At 33.9% G+C, this 20,698-nt stretch overlaps 2 protein-coding genes across 6 annotated transcripts; both read right to left on the bottom strand.

The window, feature by feature from the left end:
- Positions 1-3,152: 3,152 nt before the first annotated feature.
- On the bottom strand, positions 3,153-6,869 carry LOC111451863 (non-specific phospholipase C1). Its single transcript, XM_023092457.1, has 3 exons — positions 5,586-6,869; positions 4,002-4,178; positions 3,153-3,614 (listed from the first exon to the last, which is right to left on the bottom strand). The coding sequence occupies exons 1-3, from the start codon at positions 6,688-6,690 to the stop codon at positions 3,292-3,294; spliced, it is 1,605 nt and encodes a 534-aa protein (XP_022948225.1). The 5' UTR covers positions 6,691-6,869; the 3' UTR covers positions 3,153-3,291.
- Positions 6,870-7,804: 935 nt separating this feature from the next.
- Positions 7,805-20,260, bottom strand: LOC111451862 (villin-1). Of its 5 annotated transcripts, none has more exons than XR_002712034.1 (23): positions 19,915-20,114; positions 19,540-19,639; positions 19,281-19,349; positions 18,679-18,915; positions 18,266-18,443; positions 18,069-18,195; positions 17,564-17,729; positions 16,476-16,626; positions 16,308-16,393; positions 16,058-16,213; positions 13,864-13,932; positions 13,565-13,633; positions 13,358-13,495; positions 12,440-12,568; positions 12,076-12,223; positions 11,917-11,927; positions 11,495-11,635; positions 10,726-10,851; positions 10,341-10,403; positions 9,851-10,187; positions 9,298-9,461; positions 8,139-8,304; positions 7,805-8,007 (listed from the first exon to the last, which is right to left on the bottom strand). XR_002712034.1 is itself a non-coding variant. In XM_023092453.1 (23 exons), the coding sequence occupies exons 2-23, from the start codon at positions 19,968-19,970 to the stop codon at positions 8,191-8,193; spliced, it is 2,835 nt and encodes a 944-aa protein (XP_022948221.1). In that variant the 5' UTR covers positions 19,971-20,012; positions 20,127-20,260; the 3' UTR covers positions 7,805-8,190. The 5 variants fall into 5 exon arrangements, 4 of the variants coding, with proteins under 4 accessions (XP_022948221.1, XP_022948223.1, XP_022948222.1 ...); XM_023092453.1 differs by adding an exon at positions 20,127-20,260 and having other exon boundaries at positions 7,805-8,304; positions 19,915-20,012; XM_023092455.1 differs by adding an exon at positions 20,167-20,260 and having other exon boundaries at positions 7,805-8,304; positions 19,915-20,012.
- Between the last annotated feature and the right edge of the window lie 438 nt (positions 20,261-20,698).

The following is a 20,698-nucleotide window of genomic DNA, read 5'->3' as shown; positions in this document are numbered from 1 at the left end:
CCTATCGAGCTTTCGGACATTAATAGTTTTCGTCCTCTTTTCATTGTCAACCAATAATGCGTAATTCGATTGTTGGTGAGACGGCAACCTCTCGATCGCTACCCATAAAAGTTCTTGTTCGTCCTTCGCCAGTAACTCGGCGTTGGACGACCTCACAAAGGACTTATCGAGCACACTCATCTCCAAGTCGAAGTACTCGTTACCATTAGAAGCCGCCATTTGNAAAAAAAAAAAAAAAAAAAAAAAAAAAACTACGTTGAAGAGGAAATAGAAATTAGTGGTACATAGATGGAGTTCAATTGTAGTTATTTATAAAGCTTCAGTAAATAATTAAGCATGTGAAGTTACAAAATTGCCCTTTAGGAAAATATGAATTTCTCGCACCCATACGTGTTTGGAACGTTCATGCAGAAAAGAATAAAATAAATAAATATATTCTAATTCCGTAATTTGTTGCATCCTTTAAAATCTTATATTTTTCATTTTTTTTAATTTAAAAAAAATCAGATTAAATTAAAATCAAACTAAATTATATATTTTTTTTTTGAAAAAAAAATCTTATTTCGAACTTGGAAAATTATTCTATTCCAATATTTTTATATTTTTCAAATATCTATTAATTATTCAATTTAATAAAATAGTTTTATTTTTCATTGTTTTTAAGATTTAAATAACTAAATTAAATCTTTTTGAAAATATTTAAGTACTAAATTAAAATAAGATTTTTTTTTAATTATTTTTAAAATTTCTTGGTAAAAATGGAATCTTTTTTATTTGAATATAATTAAGTTTTATCATAATCTAATTTTCTTTCTTTATCTATTGTTTAAATTTCAATAGAGATAATTAATGTAATTAGTATTTTATTTATAATATTGATCTAGAATTAGGTTTTATAAATTTATCCATTAATTATGATGTAATGTAATAAGTGCTTTTAGTATTTTATTTATTTAAGGTTATTTTTTATTTTTTTTAGATTTTAGTTATCACATCAATTTCTATATTTTATTTTAATAAAAAATATATTTTTTAAGAGATATCAAATAAGATCAAGGTTGAAGGGTAAAAATAAAAATTGATATTAAAAATTATAAGGTAGTTTAATTTTTATATAATTAATCTTTTATTTATTTATTTTTTAATTTGTTTCAATATTTAACGTTAAAAATTAGAATGAAAAATTAAATTATATCTTTTAAAATTGAAAAACGTTAAAAAAATTAAATTAGAAATTTATTAAATAATAAAAAAATAAAAGTTTATCAAATAATAGAGATTAAATTAAGATATTATATGTTGAATTTAAAATCTAGAAAAATTAAATTTTGATGGAGAATCTCATCAATATTTTTTGAATCGAAATATTTATTATTATATTTATAAATTGAAATTCGGATTTTGGATTTTATTTGATTTATAAATTTAAATTTAAACTTTATTTTATTTATATTTTTAAAGGAATAACGGTACTCAACATAATTAATTGGATTAAATTTATATTATATATTCAAATATCATAAAATCAATTAAATTCATATTATATTAAAAAATTACCTTTAAATTTTAGAAATAGATTCAAATATGCCAAAATTTCATTTTTAATCTTAAAATTTAAAATGTATTCTAGATGACATTAACCCTGTAATTTATCATTTATCTCATTTATTTATAGAAGATTATTTTGTTTTTTCTTTTTCTTTTAATATTAAAAAATTAGATTAAATTATTCGCTAAATAGAATAAATTATAATATTAAAGATGCCACTATCCCTGGCGCTATACACATGCAAGTCAGATGGGAAGTGGTGTTTCCAGTGGAAGAGGGGTGAGTAACGCGTAAGAACCTACCTTTGGGAGGGGAACAACAGCTGGAAACGGCTGCTAATACCCCTACGCTGAGGAGCAAAACACCTTCTTTCGCTCCTATCCTTTAAGTCGACTTTTGCTAACTTAAGTAACGAACGCTATCTCATTAAAGGCAGAATATCCATTCTTTATTGAAGAGAGTCCGGCCCACGAAAAAGATCAAAATTTTAGAAAAATACTTTTTTTTTTTTTTTTTTTTTACTATTAAGACTATAGTCATCTCAATTCTTTGAATTTTAGATAACTTATTTTCAAATTTTCAAATTTGTTGGTTAATTTAAATTTTTTTTATTGAAATTTAATAGTCGGCCAGCTATAAAATAAATTATTATTATCATTATTAATTACAGAGTTATTTTATTATAGATACTCTTTTCATGAAAATTATTTTTTTAATTTAAAAAGATTAGATTAAATTATTCTGTGTGTATATATATATAGTATTTTTAAATCAGAAAATTATTTTAAAAAATAGATTATTCTATTCATTAATTTTTTTAAATATCTATTTTGAGTTTATTTTAAACAATAAATTATCCGATTTAAAAAAAAATACTTTTATTTTCATTGTTTTTTAATATTTTGAGTTTTTATTTTTAAATCTTAAAATTTGCTGATTAATTTTTAATTATTTTTTTTATTGAAATTTAATTCATTGAATTAGAATGCAAGTTATAAAATAATAATATATTCATTATATATATATATATATTCATCGAGGGTAAGCTAGTCAAGACATTGATGGAAAACATAGTTGATTCTTTGAGTATATAATGTACTGAGTATTGTTCTTATATAATCAACATCTTCGATTCGTCCTTTTCTCTTTGAATTTCTTCTGATTATTACCTTGGAATTCATTTTGTTCTTTTTTTTTAATTATTTATTATATGTGAAAATACCACTATGCCCTTCCATTTTAATTCTTTTTTCTTCTTTTTCTTCCCTTCCTTTTTTTTTCTTTTTTCATTTCCTTCCTTTTCTATTTTCCGTTTTTTTATTATTTAATTTCATTTTCCTTCAATTTTTTCTTTAATTTTTTTTTCTTGAAATAGCTTTAGCTTTTAATTTTAAATTTTATTAAAAATTAGTGAATTAATAAATAGAATTCTAAAATCAATGTCTATTATCTATTTTTATGCATTTTATTAAAAATAGTTTATTTATCCATATCATATTTAGTTTTAAAATAAAATATTTTAAATCAATAAAATGGCAATAATAATAAATAAATAAATAAATAAACATTTCCAAATATAAACAGAAATTTATATTAACCTTTTGAGATCACAGATCAAAATATTGTCTGAAAATAGTTCTATATATATATATATATACACACACAGATTTAAAGAACAGATAACACTTTCAGTACTATATTTATACCTGTTATGATATTTAGAAATTCGTGGATAAATCGAATCAGATCGTTTTGATAAAGTGGTCGGAGTGCACGTCGGCGGTTCGACTGGTTAGAGAGGGCCTCATGGTGACAATGGCAGACTCATTAGCTCCGGCCATGAGAGCAACTCTTCCAGCTTCAAGAAACCTTTTGACTGCATCTTCTGCATACCTATTGGCTTCACCAACAGTCATATATTTGCCAATGTTTGGGTAAGAATTCAAGACATAATCACCGTTCAGCTGCGATGCAAGTTGAATCAGTTCGACTTGGAACTCGGAGAGTTTTGCGTGCTCTTTCGGTCCCCATGGCCGCAGTGGCGCTGTTACCTTCGGAAGTGTTTCTGGCATAAAGTTTTGTTTCAAGGTTAGCTAGAAGCTTGCAGATGCACAGGATGTTCGATTTTACATCTGTTAGGGAGAGGTTTTCACACCCTTACAAAGGAATGCTTCATTCTCCTTTCCAACCAAATGTAGCTAGAAGCTTGCAGATGCACAGGATGTTCGATTTTACATCTGTTAGGGAGAGGTTTTCACACCCTTACAAAGGAATGCTTCATTCTCCTTTCCAACCAAACGTAGAATCTCATGTCATTATAACCAATTCATATTATCAAACTCCTTGTCTAATGACTAATATGCTCTTAATCCTAATCACATGAATTTTCTCTTAAAAAAAACCATTGAAGATGTTAATATAAGTGTTGACCAGGATTGGGATCGAGAAGTACCTGGACAATCGTTCCGAGGACTATCGCGAAGCTTCAAGTAGTGCTCGAAAGTACCAGCCCACGCATCCCGCTTCGTGAGGAAGTTGGATTTTAAGTTGAAGAGCTTTTTAACAGTAGCAGGAATTGAAGAGTGTTCAAATTGTGAGGTAGGTTTTGGTCCAACAGGCTCATGGATCACTGCACCAAACAAACATACGTCAACAATACTGCTGCCATATGAATGCAACCAAGCACTCGAAACTAACATATCAACAAAACCAATCAAATCCATTTGGAGTAGTTAGAAACTTGTCTTTAAAATCACAGCTACGGTTTGGTGTACCTTTCAAAACAAAGTTAGTAAACAACTCAACCTGAGCTGAGTAGATACTTTTCACCTAATTCTTCGATGTCGTACTCTTCGAATTATGAACGACCAACCAACTACTGGTTCGGTTTGTCGCGTTTAATGAACAAGTACCTTGTCTTTATAAGTCCTACCCCAATCAAGTTTCAATCCTAATTGGTTGGGAAGGAGAACGAAACACTCTTTATAAGAGTGTGGAAACTTTTCTCTAACAAACGCGTTTTAAAAACCTTGAGGGGAAGCCCGAAAGGAAAAGCCCAAAGAGGACAATATCTACTAGCAGTGGGCTTGGGCCGTTACACTAATCCTAGTCTAGAAGCTTTGGAAAATCAAAATTTTCTTATGTTACATGAATCTTTTGATTCTCTTGCATTTGGGTACATCACTAGTAAATAAGTAGTAGCAGACAACTAATCATTCAAACACGGCGCATTCTTTTCTCAAACACATAGCCGGGTTAGCAGACAGATATATCATTCCTATAAAAAATTGTTGAAAATTGACCGTTTGTATAAATATTCAAGAACAAGAATCCAAAATGAAAGCATCCCAGCTCAACTAAGTAAGGAGTTTCAACAAAATTCAGCCAAAACGTGAAAGATGAGTGCACAAAACATAAGCTGTACTAACAAATCTGCAGTTAATAAAACAGAGCTCAGAATGTAGAACAAAGATTATCCTCTTCTCAAATATCGATCAGATAGAACGTGATGTATAATATAGAAATCAACCCATGATTTGATCTACTAGCTTGAACGTATGGATCATGCCGAGAAGAAAAGGTGAAAAAAGACTCGAAACCGATCGAAGGAGTACTTTACATCCCCACCTTTATTGGAATGGAGTCATGTTTAAATTTGAATATTAATAAATTCTAAAGTATAGTATGGCTCCCACACTCGAAAAGTAATAACGAAAATTGGCTAACCCAATCCAATAACAGATTCCGCAGCAGCCACAGTTGGAACTAATAAAGCAAATGATTGACAGATTAGATAGTTGTGAACCGAACAAATCTAATGTAAATTTTTGTTAGACAAAAAAGTTAACTCCCTTGTACAATTTCCTTGTAATATTGTTAAGTAATTAACTAAGATCAGTTACTGATGAACAAAAATAGTAATGGAAATTGGAATTTATCTTAAAAAGGGAAGCAAGTGGCGACAAGAAGGCTAAAGATATTTGAATAAGCAAAACAATTGAGAAGAAAAACGAATTCTCACAGATAATAATCTCACCTGTTCCCTTCTCCACCCACGGAGAAACCAGAATCGTCGGAACCCGAACGCCCAACCGGTCGAACCGGAAGTAGTACGGATCCGGTCCGATGATGCCGTCCGGGCTAGGAACGCCGGAGACCGGCGTCGGAACGTGATCGTAAAAGCCACCGTGCTCGTCGTAAGTAATCAGCAGTGCCATTTGCTTCCACTGCGGACTTGCCCTAAGAATCTCATACACTTCCTTCACGAATTGCTGGCCACGCGCCACGTCGTGCGACGGATGGTCGTCGTTCGCCGGAAAAAGATTGACGTCGAAGTAACGCTGTTCAATCACTGCGTAATTTGGGAGCCTTCCAAGCTTGGCGTGCAATTTGAATTTTGGAGCGTAAGAGTGAAATTTAACTATGTGCTTCAGCCTCCTCAAGCTTTTGAAAAATAGAGTTGCGGGGATATTTTGGTAATAAATGCCAAAGGAAAGGCCATTTTCGTCCAAAGAATCGAAAATTGTTTTCTGAGGGAAGCCATGGATGAGGTCCTTTCTTACATTGCTCATGGCGCCGTGGGAGGTAGCGGAGTGGACGTAGAACCGGTTCGGCTGAGTAGACGCCGGAACCGACGCGAACCACCGGTCGAAGATTGCGAACTGGTTCGCTAGCTCGGTGTAGACCGGAACTAGTTCCGGTTTAAACCCGCTCATTACGGTTTTCGGCATGTCGACCGCCTCCATGCTCGCCGCCTGCTGTGCAAATCCGTTCATCGGGGCTGGATTCGCTGAACTGTCGTTCGATCCGAAAATTTGCTCCCTGATCGCCTGGAAAGAATGGCCAGGATCCGAATCGATGAACACCGCATCGTTAGAGACGAAGATTTCTTCAGAGTTGGGATCGGAAACCGAAACCCGGTTCGATTCTTTACCAGTTAATCCGTCGATTTCAGGTCGAACAGATTTCAACCAGCCTAAGACGTGGTCGAAGGAGCGATTTTCCATGACTAAAACCACCACAGTCTTGATAGGTCCTTCGATTTCATGTCGCCTCTTTTTGAAATCAAACTCCAAAGCTTGGGAAGAGAACAAGAGATAAATTAGAAAAAAGGAAGTCAGAATCGCTCTCCGGAGAACCATCTCATACGGCCGGAAACGACAACCCCCCAACGGCGGCGGGAGGGTAAGATCGCCGACTATGAGGATTGATAGTCAAAGAAGACGAAAATATCCAGACGACAGATGACAAAAAGGAAGGTGAATAAATTCCGACGGCCTTTTCGAGAAAGTAAAAAAAAAGCACCGGTTTTCAAATTTTGTGGATTTTTTTTTTTAAGAAAAAATAAATCCTGGGTAAAATCATACTCATATTATTAAATTCCGAAATTAATAATTAATAAATAATTACCAAACTCAATTATAACTTTAGTTTTTTTTTTTTTTAAAATTGAAATTTCATGTTTACGCATTTACTACTAAAAAAATTCCCAACAAATTGTTCAAATCTTGGGCTTGGAGAAATAATTTGGAGAAATAATTTTGTACAAAATTGTTATATAATTAGGCTTTTATAATATTAGAAAAAGAAATAGTAACCTAGCCACGTAGAGAAAAAAGCAGCTTCTCTTGTTGCACGGGGAGGACTTAATCAGATAGAACCTTCAATCCAATTCAGCTAGATTCTTCCATACGATAATGTGTATGAGTATCCTCTTCAAGACCGATACATGTGTGTGTTTCCAATTCACAGACGAGTATCAAATTGATGTCTAAACTCATTTATGAATATATGAGGCAAATCAATACAATTATAAGTTTGTAATGTAAATGGATACGCTTATATAAAAGTTTAATTTTAAATTAATACAACTATTAACCTAAAACTTTAATTGATATTATCATATAAATTTAAGGCATAAATTTTACCACCTAAAATAAATGGATCAACACAAAAGATAATATAGGTTTTGCATTTAAGAGTAGATTCAATGAAAGACAAAGACATGTTGAGTTGGGTAATGTTGGTTAAATTATATTCAACCAGTTGGCATGTTCTTATGGTTCAAAGCTTCCACTTTCCAACCATGTGATATCAAAGCATGAACCACGCTAACCATAACAATAACAAGAACAAGTCAAATGAAACAATAAACCAGTTACTTCTTATCACATCTAATCAAGATTTTTGTACAAATTTTGCACAATTCACTAATTTTGAGAGGCTATACTTGATCCATACAGGCAACACCATATCTGAGCTTAAGATGTAAAATGCATTTGAAAAAATGTCATGATAAGTCAGAATTCTTCAATTGATGTGAATTATACGAGCATATAGTTTTCGATTCCATACACAAATTTTAAAAATGAAAAACCATCAGAATAATCAGAAGTCATCATTTTGATCATTTGCAAGTAGACTGCAAATTGATTCAAACGTGACATTAAGGTGAAGTACTAACAAGAAGCAGCATCAAGGCATCAAGACATCAAAGAGATCAACAGCAACCACGTTAATTGACAGGAAACAATTAGCAATATAAATGAAAAGGAAAAACGTGGATTAGAAGTAAAAGATGAGAATCTACCCGTGATGAAGGGTAAAAGGATATCATGAGAGAGTTATCACTTCAAGTTTCATTAAAAAAGATCAAGGGTCATCTTGAACTTGTTTTGTTTCCACTTTGCAAGCTTGTAAAATACTGTTTTTGGCATCCCAAATTTCTCTTCAAACTCTTCTTCGCTTAAATATGCCTGAAGAACCAATCAGAGAAAGCACATTTCTGAATGAAATTTGGTGAATTGAATTTTCCAATAAGAAAGAAAGGTGCAACAAGAAAACAAGTCAACATTGCATAGTTTTCTCAGCTTTTTCGCCGTGATACTAGAGGAAAGCTGGTTCTCATTTGGTTCGCTGCTCTTAATTTCACTGCCACATATCCCCACAATGGTATGATATTGTCACTGAATATAAGTTCTCAATATTTTTTTTTCTTGTCTCTCCAAAAGACCGATGAAGATAGTATCTCTTACTTATATACTCATAATCTTTCCCAACTTAAGTTGATATGGACTCTCCTCCCCTAAAACAAAGTACCATTCAGCCTCCCATCAAATAGTCATCTATCTATCTCATATTGACCAATGCCAACTACCACGATTCTCCACTGTGACTACACCTTACTTATATATCTATGATATTTTCCTAATTTAGCCAACGTGGGACTTCAACAATGATATTTGAACTAAGCTAAATTATAAAATACTCAATATTTTGCCCCTTGTTTAAAAAATATTCTTATTCTTTCCGAAGTTGTCTTTGACCTTTCAAATGTTTTAAAACTACCTTGAATAGAAATCTGGTGAATATTGAACAAAAAGTCGATGACTTTTAAATTTAATCCATACAATCATCCTAGTTATTACCTATCATTGTTACATCAACTTTCGATACAAGATTCTAACACATTTCTATTCTAAAGGTAGTTTTGGAACGTTTATGAAAGGTTAAGGTTAGTCTTGCAGTTTTATGGGTATTTTTTAAATAAGGGACAAAGTTCAAGGTATTTTTTACAATTTAGCCTTTGAACTAGCATATCCCGAACTATTCATGAAACAGTTGGAAGAAGGGGGGAAAAAGCTTAAAAGTAGGTGTCATCAGACAGTAGAAAAATAAAAAGGATCAAAGAAATATGTTTGTTAATGATCGTACCATTCAGGCTGTCATAAGAGTAAAAAAGAAGTTACCTCTCGTTTGGTCACATCTATGTCCCTAATTGGGTCCTTGGATGCCACGGTCAGCCGTTCATAAGGGTATGTTGATAGGTTTTCAGCATCCACATTCTCATTATTCTGAAAGATATCGCTACTCTTAGTAGAAAGCGGTGATAGTGATCCTGTTCTCTCGAAACCTGCAGGTGCATGGACAAGCAGGTAGAAAGTTTATGTATATACCAGTAAAAAAATGTGAAGACTGACGAAGTAGAGAGCTGAGCATGCCTTTTCTATTTAAGGTTCACAAAATATCATTCTCTAAATAGTCCAATAACATACAGCAACATGTATAATCTAATTAAAAATGCAACTCGTCGCATGGTTGGGTCTACTACCAAGAGATCTAAACATCACAATTTGTAATAGCTTATCCGTTTTCTTGATTTAATTGGGATTTTACACAGTTTAGAGCCGACTTTCATTTATGCTTCAATCAGACATTTCCATAATTCGAAGTGTAATAGGGGGAATACCAAGAAAGGTCTTCCTTTTTTGTAAAAATTGGAGGCATCTTCCCTCCCCTTACCTGCACTTCTAGGAGAAGTCAAATCAAGCTCCCTCCCCTTACCAGCACTTCTCGGAGAAGTCAAATCAAGCTCCCCACCCTTACCAGCACTTCTAGGAGAAGTCAAATCAAGCTCCCTCCCCTTACCAGCACTTCTAGGAGAAGTCAAATCAAGCTTTCTGACAGTTGGCGATGAACTGGAGAATCGATTTCTGTTTGGAGAATTTAAATGCGGCCCTGAACTTCTGAAGGCAGGAGATAGACTTCTGTCGTTCTGATAGGGACTTAAAGAACTGCGTCTTGATCCATCTGGTGTAGTCTCCCTTGAGAGTGATCTCCATGATTTTCTCACAGGTGACTGGATAATTAAGAGACAAAATAAATGAGACATATAAATCATGTGCTGCAATCAGTTTTTTGTATAGAAACAATAAACAACCAAAGCTTCCTATTATGTACTGATTTATTGAAGCTATTGGGATTATCAGTCTCCTTCATACAAGCCACTTACATCAAGATTCTGTAATTTTCCTTTCAAAACAGCAAGCTTTCTCTCAAACGAATTACCATGCATCTGCAAGTGTAAATAAACGAACAGCATTAATGATATTCACAATGATGCCACTGTATTATCTGACGTAGTGCAATCACTTGTGTAGTGTCTAACATGATCTTCCACCCAGGTCATATGTCTTGACATTTAAGTTAAATGTGTGGCCTGTTTAAGTACAATATGTTGGAAAATAGCATGCAAGGATTCAAATGAAAAAGAAAACTCTAACATGCTTCTACTTATGAAGATGTAATGCTATGGGAGGTGGGGAGTGATTTGCATATCTAACACGAGATGCATGTATTATTGAGTTGAATTAGTAAAAGAATATTCTTAGTCTTACATTTTCCTTTGAGATATCCCACTGAAAAAACTGGGTGAAAAGTGGTGGCTCCTGACCTTCAGTGACAACATAAATGGGGGTCTCAAGAGAAATTCCTTCATCCGAAGCATGTTTCTCCAGAAATTTCTGTTTGCATTAATACCTTTCTTGTAAGAACACTTCACAGAAGTTTAGCATGCAGCAATATAAACAAAACAAAGGCTACACAAATGCTCATAAACTTTGACCTTTGTTCATAAAACACTCTTATTCTTTCAAAAGTTGCAATATTACTCATGATCCTTCATAAACTTTTCAACGCTATCCTTAGAGTAGAAATTCATTATACATAAAGTCGACATGTAGGTGACCTAGAATTGCTTGACAGTGTCTGCCACGTCGACTTTTCATCCAATATTCTAACAAATGTCTAGTTCATGGGTGGTCTTGAAACGTTTATAAAAAGTTAAGGGTTATATTACAACTTTTGAAAGAATAAGAGTATATGTTAAGTAGAGGGCATATTTTGGGACATTCTTTATAATTTAACCTGAAAAGAAAATAGAATGAACTTTGAATTCTCTGAATTATCATTTTCAAGACCAAAAAATCAAGATTTTCAGTCAAGATACCTTGATTTATGACATATTGAATATTTTTCAGAAAAGAGAAAGTGGCATGATCTGGAATTTATATGCAGGTACTAATAGGAGATGATCATTTAGTACATGGTAAAAACAGTTACATCTGCAAATTGAAACATTAGCATATCAGGAAAATATTTACTTACATGTGCGAGGTCGAGTGCTTGTTCCTTCCCCTCAACATTTGAGAGGCAGCCAAGCCAAAGATAAATCTCATTGTGGCAATTAAGGACCAAAACATCTTCAGTAGTTAGATCATCTTGGGCAAAATTGTATATCTCCTTGACCTGTAAGCCAAGGGCAACATAAACGTTTAATTGATAATAACTCAGACGGGCTTTACTTGAAGATGCATAAAGTACCACGAGAATATCAGTGGGCGATAGCATTAAATATAAAATCACATTTATCGAGCCAAGGTCTTGAAACCAAATTTCAGACATCAAAGAGACTTTTACAAGGATATAGAAGATATACGTCAAAGGAAACTTTACAATTGAACTTTGGCATGTCACACACCAAAACAGCACCAGTGGCATGCATTTCTAGAAATTCAAGAGGGCTATACCTTGAAATCACCTGAAAGGAAAATTTCAATCAAATACCAAACAAAGCACAACCCACCATTATACATTTTCCAGCACTAATTTGGATTTCGGTAACAATAAACCAAACTCAGGTACATTTCCTCTCAAAAATAGATTAAGAGATTAAACATTGTCAATACCTTCACTGATGTTCAAGACAAATAATTGTGGATCTTCAATGGGTCCTTTGGCCTCTTTTCCCTTTTGATACTCTGACTTTCCACCAAGTGCTTCCCAGAATAAATCAGGTTCACTCCCTTCCCTGACTGATACGGGTTGCCATGTTGGCTGCAAATGATATAAAGCATTTAATTCTTTGAAGAGAGGCAGACCAATTCCTAGTTAGTAAATTTTTAGCCAGTCAAATTGCCTACATAATCAAGGCTCTATACTCCAATTATTAACCGTCTTAGATCCCTTGTTTTCTTCAAACGTGCCTTCAACAATATGGAAGTCCTGAGAAATGGTTGCATTTTGTATCCAAGCACCAAGTACTTCACTTACATTTATTCTTTCCATCATCCTGTCTAGAATTTCATGGTCTCTGGTCGAAGAGAGACTGCCAATCCAAGCGAAGATGCATGTTCCAGTTTGAAGGACGTAACAGTAGGATGAATTTAGGGAATCTGAAACCTGCAATACTTTTTTTGTCAGACGCTGTTAATACTACACAATAATGGTTTCTGAGTAAAAGAAAGCTACAAAATAAGTTTCCTTCTACAGTGTTTTCTCTCTTGTAATCATAAAAGTGAACAGAGAGACATTAGTCTAAATATTCTTTGGAAGCCTGAATAATAATTAAAATGGGACTTTGGGAAAAAATGAAAGAAACCTAAGATCAACGTTATCCAGTATTTGTGTTGGAGGGTTGATGTAGTTAAATTTATCATAACCCATCGACTTAACCTTTAGGCTGATTGTGAATTTAACATGGTATCAAAATAGGAGATCCTTAGTTTGAACCCCTATAATTGTCATTTCCACTCCAACCAATATTGATTCCCACTCGTTGGGCCTTTTACAAATTTTCAAGCACATGGGCGATGGGGAGATTTGGAGAATTAAAATAATTATGCTTACCATAACCCATCAGCTTAAACTTTGGGTTTAAGGGAAATTTAACCATTAGAATATTGTGTTCAAGCAATAACCATGAAACAATTACCAAGCTGATTATTATGGTGATGTTATATACAGTTTTAAGTAACAAACTCTTCTTTTACATTAGAAATTTTTAGTATTTATGAATATTAGTATCTACTAGCAAGCATATAGAAATCATAGACTAAATAGAACCTATACAAGGCTTGGTTGCCTCAGAAAAGGTCTTCACCATCCACTCAAAGTTGTTGGGGTAGAAAGAAAGAGAATGACGCTAAGTAGCCACAAATAAATGCTAGAAGATCTCAGTTCTAAACTCACTAGATCAACTTGGATTGCCTGCATATTGTTCAAGCCTGTCCCTTGAATTCGGAAAAGTGCATTTTTGCTTTCATCATATGTATTATCGTCAGTACCTTCCTCTTCTAGATGCTTTTTGTATTGTGTACTCTTGCCTCCCTAAACAAAAATTCAGGGTAAGCACACACAAGAAAGCCATAGGGGAAGAAGAAACTCATGTTGACGCACCTTAAAAATAATTAATGTCTCGAAAATAAAGAAAAATAGATCTGGCTCCTTATCCTGAACTACTTGAGCCTGTAAAAGGTTGCATGTAAGGAAATTATTTCTGACAGCACAAAAAGCAAAATCAATAGGCAAAATAGGTAATAATATGCAAGAAATTATATTAATGAGCTCTCATAAATGTATATACTTATTGTTTGTAGGTCTTTAACTTGTCAACGACAGCCCAATTAAAAGTAGTCAGATTAATTTAAATGATTTGGCATGAATACATGCACTTGAACATATAAACAAGGACTCACCACAACCGAACCCCCTTTGGTTAAATTGTCAATGGTGTTCAAATGGGATATGGCTTCTCTTCTGTCCTCCTAGATTCATGAAGTGTAACAGCATTTAGTATTTATTGAAAAGATAAAAATAGAAATAGAAAATGCGAAGAAAATATTTAAAAATATTGAAGAGAAAACTGTTAAAGGAAAGAGAGAGAGAGAAAAGAAAAAATCAATGGTCGTGATTAGATGTCTTATTAAAAATCTAATTATATAATTACCCCTAACAAGTATGTGGGATTTCACATAAAATTGAGAGATGTAACTTGTAACTTCACGGTACCAAACCCCTTCACATTTAAATTCATGCAAGTAGGTTTAATTCCACATAAAGTAACTTCAAAAAAATTTGTCCACTGATTAGCAGTCAAATACTAACTGCTTTCCTCATTTTATTTCCATCAAGCATTGAGTACACTTGCCTTTTGATTGATTGAACCTTAGCCAATGTGTTGAGGCCACCTAAGAAATGGTCTAATTAAAAAGTTGATCTTTTCTGACATTTGGCCTTCCATGAGCACAAAATCTTTCGAGTAACTTCACGAGAAGCTGTAAGAATAATGAAGGACTTACAAGAGGACATTCCACTGCCATCTAAGCTCCAAGAGTTAATTATTTGGTCTGAAAATCCTCCACCTAAACCATCAATCTTGGTCACTCCACCCCCTATCGTTCATATTTCTTCAACATTTAGATTCCAAGATGTTGAATAGGGAATCCAAGCTCTCTCGACGCTTGCCAGCTTTCTATCAACAAGGTTATAGAGTAATAAACATAACAAACTTAATGGGATCTTTTGTACATCCTTCCAAAATTTGATAGTCTGCCTTTTCTCCAAGATCTTATACTCTGAATTTTGAAATAGTCCCCAGTCTACAATAGTTGTATGCATGGGACGGCACTTAGTTGCAGTTACAGGACAAATACTTTTGATGACAATGTCCCCATTAAGCTCTTCCCTCTCTTGGGAAACCCCATTTCTTAGGAAGGGGAAATTCATTCTCTCTTTAAATTACCAATAGCCAATAAATATAGGATGGAACTATCTTCCTTGACAAAACCACATCAAAAGAAGTCTTTAATCATCTTTTCAACTACTATGACACATTTCAAGGGAATTTTGAAGATGTGAATGTATATGGGTACACTGGACAAAGTTTTAATAAGCACCAATGTACCAGATTTAAGTTTGAAGAGGGGACCTCATGTGCTTTTCTGTAATTTCAGATTCAATTTACCAGAGACAGATCCCAAAAACTACAAAATATAGGATGGCTGCTTTAAGAGGAAAAAAAAAAAAAGAAAGGCTCCAACGGTTGAGATTCAATATCACTACGATATGAAGTACTAAACGAAGTTTTACCTTTCTCAACTTCAACTTCAGACATTCTCAAAGATATGAATCACTTGGAAGAAGCTCCTTATTTTAATCAAGGTATATGAGGAAAAATATACGATGTCATTGAAAAATTGAAGATGGGACAGGAGAGACACTGACTTGATCTCATTCAGATTTAGAACCTTCAATAAACTCCGAATTGATCACCTTTAAAGCAATCAACTCAAGATATCGGCCACCTAAATAAAAAGGAGAGAGTTGTTCATGCTGAGACAGACCTCTAGAAGTTCTAAATGTCCCTTTTGACTTAGCGTTGATAATAACTGAATAAGAAAATTGAAGATACGCCCCTCAATTCATCTCCTTCATCTCTGCAATAGAAACCCTTTTTATCCAAAACCATAACAATAAAAAACCAATAGGCCAATTTATAGGCCTTCTCAATCTCAACATCCAGTTTTTCGAGGCAAGTTAACTTCATATTGCCATTGCTTATTCTGAATCATTAAACAACTGGTCAGGATTCATAGATAGTCAGGGTTTTTGTTTTATTTGTTAGCTTAGTACTAAGCATGATGAGCCAGTAAATGTTCCTTGTTTTTTAAATTATAAAATGGATTCGGTTTCAACTTAATTGAGTACATGTGCATGACAACAGTAGTCTTTAAAAATTATGTGGTATGACAATTTAACTAGATACAACACCCAAAGTAAAGCACACTTTTCTCTCTTTAATATATGCTTGAAAATCTTCAAGAAAATAAAGTAAATTTAAAAAGGAATTACTTGAAATAACACAGTTTTCCAATGATAAATCATTCTTACCATAACACTCCTTCGACCCAGCCAGGAATAAAGTATATTCTCGTCCCTACCTCTTCCAGGATATGTATATTGCATGATATAGCAATCCCCGGTGAAAAGTTTTTTCTGTTCTGCCTCTGGAAGAACGGTAATCCTATCACCATCTACCCGCCAAACCTGAAATGTCAACGTGGCACCAATATGAAATTGTCAGACTGCAAGCAGCAACAAGTCAGAGAAATCTTTTTTTATTTTTTCACTGAGAACCTACTTTGATCCTGCCTTGCATGTTTATGCATGGCTTGAAGTCTTGTTCAGAAATCTCATTCACAGCATAGCCATGTTGCTTGAAAATTGCTGAAAAGAATGAATGTAAATTAAAACACAAGAGTACTGCTTGCTAAGTTATTTCTCCATTATGGTGCAATATGGACTAAACCTGCTACTTTTCCTCGGCCTTCCTCATATAGTTTTGGCTCCACGGTTTTGGGCCAATCTTCAAAGCAGACCTTAAATGCAGTAGTTTCTAACCCTTCAGTTAGGAAAGTTAAGTGAGTCCCCGTTGACCTGTCCTGCTTTCTAACAAAATCCTGTGAAAGAGTACAAGATAGGAAAAAGTGTAAGATATTTCCGGGAACAGATGAAGTATGAAAGTTCAAATTGTTACCAAAGGCACAGATGATGCTCAAGCTATTTCTCCAAGACAAGTACAAGAACTAAAAAGAGAACAAAACCATTCTAAAGGACGGGTACTAGATATAATACTCTGGGCTCCCAATAACTTACTTTTTTTTAATGATTTCGTTTTGAAGCAAAAGTGAGTTGTGAGCTGTGACAGAAAAAATAATTATCTGAATGCATATACTAAAACCACTCGTGCAACTTTCACGAGATTTATGTTATGAATTTATTTTTCTTCATAAAAAGATAGAGGTTACAAAGATTGTAGTCAACCCAACAACTCGTCTTACTTCTCACCGTAAGATAACTTAAGAGCTTCCTGGAAGTTGGACCACTTTATTTTATAATGTCAAAATGTCTCAAATACAGAATCAATTTAGAAGATGTTCTCAGAATTGTCAACTTGACAATAAATCCTACTTCATACAAGTAGTCAAAATATGTGTAATCACATGATTCTCTTTAAGTGAATCGCTGTAAGTAGGCCAATAATCAAAGAAATAAGCAGTCAAAAGGCGTGGATTTAAGTCTTAGTATCTACCTGCATAAGATAATAATAATATCATAAAAGCTCCTGTACGCCAAATATAGTAGCTTTAGGCGGTTTCCATAAAACTAGATAAAATATGAGAAAGCTAAATTAATACCTACGATTATGAAGAAAAACAAAGGACGACCATCATTATTCCCCAAATCTTATTCTTCCAAATTATGTGGAAAAAGAACAAGTTGGATTATAGAAATTGCCACACAGCATTAATTACGCTCGTGCATATAACATTCCCTTGAACAGGTGTATTGGAGATTGGGAAACAGATGGATAATAAAACTAAATGAAACCCTCACTTCTGCTGCTACTATGGATGTCTTGCGTTCGGTAACTGAGGTATGTTTCCCCATCCAAACAAATATCTGTGAATCACAATCCAGCATATAGCATTTGTCTGTCTCAAGCATCTCTTTATTCAAAACATCAGATCCTTTCTGATAAAATTTCCCTTGAGTGTTTATCCTGCTTACAAGAATATTCTAAATATTAGGTGCAGTTTAAATAAAATAAATAATAAAATCGTGACAAGAGAGATGCTTTTCTCTTTTGCCGTTGAAATGCAACTCGACTGGAGCAACGGTTGATTGAGGTAGGTAGATTTCAGCTATGTTAAATATAATAGGCATATGCATTCAGAGACCAATTGCCTTTTTTTTACTGTGAAAAAAAACACCAGCCTCATTTACCTTTCTTTCGTTTTCAATGGGTAATATCAAGAACAAACTAGCAAAGAGGTATCAATTGAAGGAAAACTCATCAGAATCATTGCACAGAAGGAAAATATTGTTGAAGGGAACTAACCAAAATAGTATAATAGAAGAATCGGTTGATTTCTGATCAGAAGGCACATCCCGAGGAATGGGTGCATAACCACCAAAGAAGCTCCAAAACTCTCCAACATCGGAATCACCCACAAATTTCCCATCATCTGCAACAACAGATGAGAACTTTTTGATTGTCATAGGAAAAAGAAAGGGGAAAGAAACAAATGTACCGACCTATAGTTACTAAGTCACAGCTTCCACTATGATTATTCTCTTTAATATACTGAGCAACATCCAACGCTTTAGCCCTTTCTTGTATGGTAGAAAAGCATCCACTAAAAAGAAAAACTTTTGATGCAGTGTCAAGGATGAATACATCGTTGTGATTTAATGATGACCGAGAAAAGGGAACCTAAGGAAGATACATACAGATTAGTCTTATCTCACCCGACCAAATAATAATAAATGACGACAAAAAGCATCCTCATCAGTCATCATCAAGAACACAAACAAAAACTTCTTTATGACCATATAAATGAATCCATAAAACCTCAACGGGGTAGGTTCCTATAACAGGTCAAGATGCAATTTAAAAGTTAACAACATTGTTAAAATAACTAAATGAAAAGCCATTTTTTGCTGCTTACTTCCTTAACATGAACAGCCCGGTCTCCCTTGCAGGTCAGAAGTCTGATTCTGTATGTTTTATCTTTGAGGTGCTGAGGCTGTGGGCAGTACACTCCTTCTAAAGGAATAATACATGGTTTAAAATATGATAAAAATTTCTCCGTTTCTTGCCCACCAACTTCCCTGTATTGAACAGTACAGGAACCTAGAGCCGCATCTAGTTCCAGTGCTTTGTCTGATGCCAAAGCTGAATCAACCTGTCAATGCAGAATGGCCACGAATCACTACCTCATCCTGATATTGCAACAACTTTTACATAATAAAATGCATACATAAATTTTAAGCACAAAAAATGGTATACTATATGATATAACGGCAAAATCTTCTCATCTCCGGACAAACATAAGGTAGAGGAGAAACATTGACTTTCAGGCTGAATTTAAACAGGTCCATATCCATATTTCGATCATCAATTCATAGTCGTTTTTAAGATACTGAACGTATGTATCATGCATTTCGATTCTCTGACAAGAAAAAATAGTAACTAGTATTTGTTAGCTACAGCTTGTACAAATTTTCCTTCTATAACAAAAAAGAGAAAGAAAAACGAATAGTTGAACACCTTATTTGCATTTTCTCCCACCCAGTAATGCACTTCATGCCGGGGAATTCCACATTTTCGCACAGTTGTCTGCTCGAGCCCATACACAGCACGATCAAATTCCATGAAAAAAAGCATTAAAAGGGGCAGTAAAAAAGTATGTATAACATTCGGGAGTCCACAAATGAAATCAAAGACTTGAAGTAGGTGTCCCGAGTACTACAACTTTTCAAACATTCTGAATGAATAAAGTAACAAACGCAAATCTTGAAAAGCTTACGTTCAAAACTATGTAAGCACTTCCAGAGTAAAACTTCCCATGTGAAGATTTTGGAACAGGAACAACTCGGAGGCTTTCAATACACCAGATTTCCAGCCCACTTAATTAAGAAACGTTAAGAACAAATCAATATACTGCACATGCGAACACAACACGCCACACTTTCATTCGAGAAAATAAACAAACACACACACACACACAAAAATAGTCGCATTTCTTCCTCGTGACCAGATCGAAAGTAACGTATCGGCATTCAATAGACCAAAACATTAAGATAGAATCCATGAAAAAACCTCATAAATTGAACAATATATAGACAGAAAAACGAAAAATAAAAAAGAGAACCATTAAAAAATGTAACAGAAGAGAGGATACGCGTTGGTCCCGGCGCCTTGAAACACTGGATCCGCGTCTTTAAAGAAAAGCGACATTATCGCTCATAGCTCAGGTATCCCACAAGCTTCTCCGCAGGGCTTTAGAGAAGATCACCGGAAATGATTACGGCAAGGCAAAAGAAGAACTGACAGAAGTTCAGAGCATGGAGGAGAGAGAGAGAGAGAGAGAGAGAGAGGAAATAAATCAATTACCAGAGAGAGGAGAGAGAAAGAGGGAAATGGCTGTGTATACCTTCACTGTTTCAGCGCACAGAGAGGACCCCACAATCCACCATGCGAGAGAGAGAGAGCTTTCTGATTTCCATTTCGTCTGAGAGAGAAAAGGAAGAAAGAACGACAAGCTTGACCCCGCGCTTTTTAAATACTCTCTCTTTAGCTTTCTGGTTGCTGAGTGGACAAAATTATTTAAAATTTCCGATGCTTTTTTTTTTCCAAAAAATAATAATAATAATAAGTATTTGACTTTTAAATTTGTTTTAAATTATTTATTATTTTTCTTTCTCCTCTATTTATAATAATTTATTTATGACAAAATATAATTGGATGACTTTCTTTTAATTATTTTTTGGCGTCGTGCAGATTTCAAATTCATTTATTTAAAAATTATATTGTGAATGAAAATCGTTTTTTAATTATTTTTAATTATTTTTTTGTCGGTTCTAATTGCTATATTTAAAATTTTTAAATTATGTCTCTAGCGAGCTTTTCTCACTAAATTTTATAAATATATTCAGCATTAAAATTATTGGTATTATTTAATAAAT

The sequence above is a fragment of the Cucurbita moschata genome, unplaced genomic scaffold, assembly GCF_002738365.1.
Source record: "Cucurbita moschata cultivar Rifu unplaced genomic scaffold, Cmos_1.0 Cmo_Scf00013, whole genome shotgun sequence".
Lineage (NCBI taxonomy): Eukaryota > Viridiplantae > Streptophyta > Magnoliopsida > Cucurbitales > Cucurbitaceae > Cucurbita > Cucurbita moschata.
This window is presented reverse-complemented; position numbering and strand designations above follow the sequence as displayed.